At 42.2% G+C, this 9,023-nt stretch overlaps 1 protein-coding gene across 1 annotated transcript; it reads right to left on the bottom strand.

Annotated features, from left to right (window-relative positions):
- Nucleotides 1-297: 297 nt before the first annotated feature.
- LOC311103556 (Golgi apparatus membrane protein TVP23 homolog B-like) lies at nucleotides 298-8,431 on the bottom strand. The gene is made up of 8 exons (XM_084145143.1): nucleotides 8,228-8,431; nucleotides 7,790-7,824; nucleotides 7,291-7,376; nucleotides 6,583-6,727; nucleotides 6,234-6,323; nucleotides 4,128-4,253; nucleotides 1,108-1,236; nucleotides 298-903 (listed from the first exon to the last, which is right to left on the bottom strand). Exons 2-8 carry the CDS (start codon nucleotides 7,796-7,798, stop codon nucleotides 880-882), a joined length of 609 nt encoding a protein of 202 aa, XP_084001269.1. The 5' UTR covers nucleotides 7,799-7,824; nucleotides 8,228-8,431; the 3' UTR covers nucleotides 298-879.
- Nucleotides 8,432-9,023: the final 592 nt, after the last annotated feature.

The following is a 9,023-nucleotide window of genomic DNA, read 5'->3' as shown; positions in this document are numbered from 1 at the left end:
ATGTTAACAGTAAGTCTACTACTGTAGCTAGCAATGTCATATAATATTAGGACAGAAGTGTGAAGTGTTCACTAGCCATTTTGTGGTCTGAATGACACCCTAATCCAGGCTTGTTACTAGCAACAAGCTACAGCTGCTAATGTCAGTCCTAGCTTATTGATGTTAAATTGAATTGCTAAAGCTAGCTACTGCAACTAGCCAGCGAGCCTACTTGTTTGAGCTTCTCCTCAAGCTTCCCTCTCCACAAAGATGTTTCTTCTGTTGCAGTCATTCTGTTAACAATTCCCTTATCTTATTAGGTATAACTTCACTATTTTATTGTCAAGCATTTGTAACACTGTTCACCCCCTGCCAGGTAAATTAGTTAGCCAACTGAACCACAGATGAAAGGGTTTGTTGACGGTTGGTCACGTGGCTTGAGCTTCTTCGTGCCAAACTTCCAAGGAGGAATTCCATTGGCTTGGCTGCATTCAGTGTCCACTGTGGAATGTTTTTGCCTGATATTAAAAGAAGTCACTTGACACGTTTTTTTTTCTTATTCAATCACCCATAAATGTAATGTAAATATAATATTTACAAAAGTCTTATATTACAATCAGCAGTTTTCAATCATTAACAAGGCTGTTAGCAGGAAAACAAATTAAACCAACATACAAAGAAACCTAGTAGTATCTTAGTTTGAAACTACACAGTTTGTAGGACTCTGTAGGAAACAACCCTGTTCCCTCAGAATAGAGAGATTCCTTCCACCTGTCCAACAGGAATTAAGAAAAATAACAGTAGCCTACGCATCAGTTAAAGCAAGGCTAGATCCTCTTGATAACATAAAATATGACATTAGCAGCAATGCTAATGTTTCTTCTCTCTGCACGTCCACCTCTAGGGTCCCTGTTTGGCCATTGCCTATAAAAAGAACAAACATATGAAGGTTTAGATGGCAGAAATATCATATCCCTATATTTTCACAGACAAAATAGTCCATGTTGCAACTGAACCCGATCTCAAAAGAGAAATACAATTGTAGACAATATTATGCATTATCCTCCAAATTGCTACCTATGAGCTGAAATGTCTAATATGATCTGTTTTTAAATGAGAACTATATACCGGTTTGAAGAACTGGTTGCCAAGGTAGTTGGTTGCCATGCTCCTCAAGTTGGTCTTCCCGCCTACTTTGCATCGCACATATCCGTACAGGTTGGCCCACTGCAAAGCCACACCCATGATCACCACTGCCTGCAAGAGGACATGACATAAAAATGCAATGCGTTGTGATTTTTTTAACCAGGTAAGCCAGTTGAGAACAAGTTCTCATTTACAACTGCGACCTGGCCAAGATAAAGCAATGCTATAAAAACACAGAGTTACATATGGAATAAACAAAACGTACAGTCAATAACACAATAGAAAAACTATATACAGTGTGTGCAAATGTAGTACATTATGGAGGTAAGGCAATAAATAGGCCATAGCTCAAAATAATTACAATTTAGTATTAACACTGGAGTGATAGATGTGCAGAAGATGATGTGCAAATAGAGATACTGGGGTGCAAATGAGCAAAATAAATAATGTAAATAACAATATGGGGATGAGGTAGTTGGGTGGGCTAATTACAGATGGGCTGTGTACAGGTGCAGTGATCGGTAAGCTGGTCTGAAAACTGATGCTTAAAGTTAGTGAGGAAGATAAGTGTCTCCAGCTTCAGAGATTTTTGCAGTTCGTTCCAGTCTTTTATATATATATATATATATTTTTTTTTCACCTTTATTTAACCAGGTAAACCAGTTGAGAACAAGTTCTCATTTACAACTGCGACCTGGCCAAGATAAAGCAAAGCAGTGCGATAAAAACAACAACACAGAGTTACATATGGGGTAAAACAAAACAAAGTCAAAAAAAAAAAAAAACAGAAATACATATATATACAGTGTGTGCAAATTTAGCAAGTTATGGAGGTAAGGCAATAAAATAGGCTATAGTGCAAAATAATTACAATTAGTATTAACACTGGAATGATAGATGTGCAAGAGATGATGTGCAAATAGAGATACTGGGGTACAAATGAGCAAAATAAATAACAATATAGGGATGAGGTAGTTGGGCGGGCTAATTTCAGATGGGCTGTGTACAGGTGCAGTGATCGGTAAGGTGCTCTGACAACTGATGCTTAAAGTTAGTGAGGGAGATAAGTGTCTCCAGCTTCAGAGATTTTTGCAGCAGAGAACTGGAAGGAATGGCGGCCAAAGGAGGTGTTGGCTTTGGGGATGACCAGTGAGATATACCTGCTGGAATGCATACTACGGGTGGGTGTTGCTATGGTGACCAATTAGCTAAGATAAGGCAGGGATTTGCCTAGAAGTGATTTATAGATGACCTGGAGCCAGTGGGTTTGGCGACGAATATGTAGTGAGGGCCAACCAATGAGAGCGTACAGGTCACAGTGGTGGGTAGTATATGGGGCTTTGGTGACAAAACGGATGGCACTGTGATAGACTACATCCAATTTGCTGAGTAGAGTCAAGGATCGGTAGGATAGTCAGTTTTACGAGGGCATGTTTAGCAGCATGAGTGAAGGAGGCTTTGTTGCGAAATAGGAAGCCGATTCTAGATTTAACTTTGGATTGGAGATGCTTAATGTGAGTCTGGAAGGAGAGTTTACGGTCTAACCAGACACCTAGGTATTTGTAGTTGTCCACATATTCTAAGTCAGACCCGCCGAGAGTAGTGATTCTAGTCGGGCGGGCGGTTGCAAGCAGCGTTCGATTGAAGAGCATGCATTTAGTTTTACTAGCATTTAAGAGCAGTTGGAGGCCACGGAAGGAGTGTTGTATGGCATTGATGCTCGTTTGGAGGTTTGTTAACACAGTGTCCAATGAAGGGCCAGATGTATACAAAATGGTGTCGTCTGCGTAGAGGTGGATCTGAGAGTCACCAGCAGCAAGAGCGACCTCATTGATATACACAGAGAACAGAGTCGGCCCGAGAATTGAACCCTGTGGACCCCCAATAGAGACTGCCAGAGGTCGAGACAACAGGCCCTCCGATTTGACACATTGAATGCTATCTGAGAAGTAGTTGGTGAACCAGACGAGGCAGTCATTTGAGAAACCAAGGCTATTTAGTCTGCCAATAAGAATGCGGTGATTGACAGAGTCAAAAGCCTTCGCCAGGTCGATGAAGACGGCTGCACAGTACTGTCTTTTATCGATCGCGGTTATTATATCGTTTAGGACCTTGAGCGTGGCTGAGGTGCACCCATGACCAGCTCGGAAACCAGATTGCATAGCGGAGAAGGTACGGTGGGATTCGAAATGGTCGGTGATCTGTTTGTTAACTTGGCTTTCAAATACTTTTGAAAGGCAGGGCAGGATGGATATAGGTCTGTAACAGTTTGGATTTAGAGTATTACCCCCTTTGAAGAGGGGGATGACCGCAGCAGCTTTCCAATCTCTGGGGATCTCAGACGATACGAAAGAGAGGTTGAACAGGCTAGTAATAGGGGTTGCGACAATTTCGGTGGCTAATTTTAGAAAGGGTCCAGATTGTCTAGCCCAGTTGATTTGTAGGGGTCCAGATTAAGCAGCTCTTTCAGGACATCAGCTATCTGAATTTGGGTGAAGGAGAAGCGGGGGGGGGGCATGGGCAAGTTGCAGCGGAGGGTGCAGAGTTGGTGGTCGGGGTAGGGGTAGCCAGGTGGAAAGCATGGCCAGCCGTAGCAAAATGCTTTTTGAAATTCTCGATTATCGTAGATGATCATTGGTGACAGTGTTTCCTAGCCTCAGTGCAGAGGGTAGCTGGGAGGAGGTGCTCTTATTTTCCATGGACTTTAGTGTCCCAAAACTTTTTGGATTTAGTGCTACAGGATGCAAATTTCTGTTTGAAAAAGCTAGCCTTTGCTTTCCTAACTGATTGTGTATATTGGTTCCTCACTTCCCTGAAAAGTTGCATATCGCGGGTGCTGTTCGATGCTAATGCGGTATGTTTCTTTGAGAACCCAAACAATGCATGTGTCTTTAAGGTCAAATCATATTGCTAGCTTCATACTAGGTTTGAAATATTAATTATGCAGTGGGAAATTAGAGATGTCTAAATTCAAATGGAGGAAGGAAAGGCACTGAACCTACCAGCCACTTAAACTTGAAGGAGAAGAGAGTACTGAACACAAAGATGCCCCAGAGGACGGGACACACAATCAGACCCAGCCAGAAGATCCGTGATTGAGAGTTGGTCTGAACTTTTCTACTGGTTGCCTACAGAGAGAGGGGAAAAATAAGCACATGTTTATGTTCTACAGATGTCTTAGTTGTTGCAATTCTTTGAGTCATAGACTTTGTGCTTTGTTTAATTGAACAATCTGAGATATATATATATATATATATATATATATACACACACATACAGTGAGGGAAAAAAGTATTTGACTCCCTGCTGATTTTGTACGTTTGCCCACTGACAAAGATATGATCAGTCTATAATTTTAAAAATGGTAGGTTTATTTGAACAGTGAGACAGAATAATAAAAAAATCCAGAAAAACGCATGTCAAAAATGTTATAAATTGATTTGCATTTTAATGAGGGAAATAAGTATTTGACCCCTCTGCAAAACATGACTTAGTACTTGGTGGCAAAACCCTTGTTGGCAATCACAGAGGTCAGACGTTTCTTGTAGTTGGCCACCAGGTTTGCACACATCTCAGGAGGGATTTTGTCCCACTCCTCTTTGCAGATCTTCTCCAAGTCATTAAGGTTTCGAGGCTGACGTTTGGCAACTCGAACCTTCAGCTCCCTCCACAGATTTTCTATGGGATTAAGGTCTGAAGACTGGCTAGGCCACTCCAGGACCTTAATGTGCTTCTTCTTGAGCCACTCCTTTGTTGCCTTGGCCGTGTGTTTTGGGTCATTGTCATGCTGGAATACCCATTCACGACCCATTTTCAATGCCCTGGCTGAGGGAAGGAGGTTCTCACCCAAGATTTGACGGTACATGGCGCCGTCCATCGTCCCTTTGATGCGGTGAAGTTGTCCTGTCCCCTTAGCAGAAAAACACCCCCAAAGCATAATGTTTCCACCTCCATGTTTGACGGTGGGGATGGTGTTCTTGGGGTCATAGGCAGCATTCATCCTCCTCCAAACACGGCGAGTTGAGTTGATGCCAAAGAGCTCCATTTTGGTCTCATCTGCCCACAACACTTTCACCCAGTTCGCCTCTGAATCATTGATGTTCATTGGCAAACTTCAGACGGGCCTGTATATGTGCTTTCTTGAGCAGGGGGACCTTGCGGGCGCTGCAGGAGTTCAGTCCTTCACGGCATAGTGTGTTACCAATTGTTTTCTTGGTGACTATGGTCCCAGCTGCCTTGAGATCATTGACAAGTTCCTTCCGTGTTGTTCTGGGCTGATTCCTCACCGTTCTCATGATCATTGCAACTCCACGAGGTGAGATCTTGCATGGAGCCCCAGGCCGAGGGAGATTGACAGGTATTTTGTGTTTCTTCCATTTGCGAATAGTCGCACCAACTGTTGTCACCTTCTCACCAAGCTGCTTGGCGATGGTCTTGTAGCCCATTCCAGCCTTGTGTAGGTCTACAATCTTGTCCCTGACATCCTTGGAGAGCTCTTTGGTCTTGGCCATGGTGGAGAGTTTGGAATCTGATTGATTGATTGCTTCTGTGGACAGGTGTCTTTTATACAGGTAACAAGCTGAGATTAGGAGCACTCCCTTTAAGAGTGTGCTCCTAATCTCAGCTCGTTACCTGTATAAAAGACACCTGGGAGCCAGAAATCTTTCTGATTGAGAGGGAGTCAAATACTTATTTCCCTCATTAAAATGCAAATCAATTTAATAATAATAAAAATTTTAACATGCGTTTTTCTGGATTTTGTTGTTGTTATTCTGTCTCTCACTGTTCAAATAAACCTACCATTAAAATTATAGACTGATCATTTCTTTGTCAGTGGGCAAACATACAAAATCAGCAGGGGATCAAATACTTTTTTCCCCTCACTGTGTGTGTGTGTATATATATATATATGTATCTTTTTTTTGTGTGTGTGATTTTCATATAAGCCCTCTTGGATTTCCAACCTCACCTGCACACCTTTTTACCTTGTTTATCTGCACTGTTTGTTTTTCACTTGTCTTTGTGTGCGAATAAATTAACTAGAACTAAACTAAACTAATAGACAGGCACAACTACAACTCCAGTCATGAACTATACTGCAACCGTACTGGTCTGGACTCAAACACCCAGTGACTCTGTCCATCCTCATCCACCTGGTTCCACCACCTGAGGCCGACCATCAACCTGCCAGACACATTCTGAGAAAGAAACACAATAGGATTACTCACCAACTGGACCTATAAACACACACAGAATAAAAAACAAAAGGCAACTTTTACCCTTTTCACACTACTCCGTCGACCTGTGCTGGGCTAGCCTGGCCTGGTTACACATCCAACATAGTTGCTGGAAACATGCTTGAAAGGACAATGTGAAAAGGAAATATCCTGCCAGCATGTTAGTGTGAAAAGGGTATAGCCTAATTAAGTTGTACCACATCAAACTGTGACAACCCACCTTGACTGTCCAGAAGTCACATGAAAGGAGGAGGATGATGGTGACCATGCAGACGATGAAACTACTGCTCAGGATTTCACACAGTAGGTAGACTAGAATGGCACTGGTGCGGAAGAAGAGGTGGAAGAACGTGGCCAGGGGATGCCTAAAACAAGAGCAGGTTTTGATCACACACACACACACACAAACACGAGGAAGAGTTCACATTTACAGCAAAACAACCTCTCTTGTAGATCAGAATAGCTGATACGGGTTGAAATGAACATCAGTTTGTTCTACATTTACATTACATTTTTAGTCATTTAGCAGACGCTCTTATCCAGAGCGACTTACAGTTAGTGAATACATATATATATATATATATATATATATATATATATATTATTTTATTTTATACTGGCCCCCCCTGGGAATCGAACCCACAACCCTGGCGTTGCAAACGCAATGCTCTATCAACTGAGCTACATCCCTGCCGGCCATTCCCTCCCCTAGAGCGTCTGCTAAATGACGTAAATGTAAATGTACCCTGGACGACGCTGGGCCAATTGTGCGCCGCCCATGAGTCTCCCGGTCGCGGCCGGCTGCGACAGAGCCTGGATTCGAACCAGGATCTAGTGGCACAGTTAGCAATGCGATGCAGTGCCTTAGACCACTGCGCCACTCAGGCTGTTACTCCTCATCAATACAGAATCAACTTCCAAAACTGACTTGATTTCTGATTTCTTCTGTCTGACGGCGGTGGGGGCATCATCATCGTCGTCACCAAAGAGTGGAGCATCTGCCTCCTGTGAATCCTTTCAAGAAAGAAATGAGCTGTCAAGCAAGGCTCATTTTTATGAGGCTAGATAGCTACTACTGTACATCTAACGAACTGACATGATAGTGAGTGACACTAACTAGATGGCTCTGGGGTAATTTGTGTATTCTAGCTAAATAGTTCGGTTTAAAACCTTACAAAGTTGTATCTATTAAAGTAATTGCATAAAACGTAGCTAACTAGCTAAAAGAACAAAAGTGCAGTAAGTTAGCAAGCTAGCTAGCTGTTAGCTAATTAGCTAACTTTGTGTTGCCCAACTTCTGTGAGCCTATCGTTAGCTACGAAAAACGCCACGAGAGCAACTTGAACAGTAAAGCGTTACCAGGCATAGTGTTATCAATAATTAAATATATAAAACAACTTATTTGTTTGAAAATAGAAAGATCTCACCAGTCTCATCTTTGACACTCACTTCCGGATGACGTCTAGGTAAACAACAAACATGCTTGTGTGAAGGACCCCACTCATTTGTGGCTAAATAAGTTGCCTGATTACAACGTGATGTGAAATGTGATGATAATAATAATAATAAGCCATTTAGCAGACGCTTTTATCCAAAGCGACTTACAGTCATGCGTGCATAGATTTTTTTTTGTGTGTGTGGGTGGGTGGTCCGAACCCACTACCTTGGCGTTACAAGCGCCGTGCTCTACCAGCTGAGCTACAGAGTACCACGATATCACAAATTGTATAGAAAATTGTATAGGTTAATTTATAAAAAATATTAATGGCGATATCTTTACCTCAACTTGAACATAATTTACTGCTTGGTGATTAGGCTGATAATTTTCAGGTAATTAATTTTGAATGATTTCATTTCATACCCACCTTGATCATCTGCAAAGCGTCTCACCTCCAAGTAAGGTAATCCGCCACCGATATGTATAGCGGACACACCGACCCTTAAATCAGAGGTGCGTTCAATTCGCTTGAACGTTTGCTACGTTGCAGAACGGTTTGTGCTGAACGACACGTTTCTGCAAAACGTTCTTGAACAGACTTTGAAGTACGTTTACGCCAATGACTGTATCTAAAGGTTTGCTCCCGTTTGGTGGGTGTGGCTTGAAGCAATGAGTGACGTATTTAAAGGTCAGTGGCCATGCTGACAGTGTTCCCCAACCTGTCCCTGTTTTTCAACTGGTGGTTCAGTACAGCAACGTTTCTGTTCAACTGAACGTTCGAGAACGTGAAAACGTACTGAACGCAGCCCAGGGTTTTCCAAACACGTTTTGGTTTTTGCCCTAGCTCTACACAGCTGATTTAAATAATAAAAGTTTGATGATGAGTTGGTTATTTGAATCAGCTGTGTAGTGCTAGGGCAAAAACCAAAACGTGCACCCAGGAGGGGCCCCAGGACCGAGTTTGGGAAACCCTGCCTTAAATGACTGGTCACAATCAAGGGAGTGCATTCGAACAGTTAGCCAATTTAAAAAAAATAGAATGTTTGGATTTTACATTGATGAGTTCCCAATTACTTTTTTTTTCTTCAATTCCACCGCTGGTCACAAGAAACATCACTATAGCAGCTTTTACTTTTACTTTAGATGCAATTTCTTTTACACTATACCGTTTTCACCATACAGTTTTTAAGCATAAAGGTTATGTAAAGCTGTAGGCCTAAATC

The sequence above is a fragment of the Coregonus lavaretus genome (genome assembly GCF_964263955.1).
Source record: "Coregonus lavaretus genome assembly, chromosome: 28".
Classification (NCBI taxonomy): domain Eukaryota; kingdom Metazoa; phylum Chordata; class Actinopteri; order Salmoniformes; family Salmonidae; genus Coregonus; species Coregonus lavaretus.
This window is presented reverse-complemented; position numbering and strand designations above follow the sequence as displayed.

What these genes read in the sequence shown, in the direction of transcription:
- LOC311103556 (XM_084145143.1), bottom strand. An exon ending in CAGAAGAAATCAGAAATCAA is followed by an intron (nt 6,728 to 7,290) that starts GTCAGTTTTGGA and finishes CTCTTGTTTTAG; the next exon opens with GCATCCCCTGGCCACGTTCT. An exon ending in GCAACCAGTTCTTCAAACCG is followed by an intron (nt 904 to 1,107) that starts GTATATAGTTCT and finishes TTCTTTTTATAG; the next exon opens with GCAATGGCCAAACAGGGACC.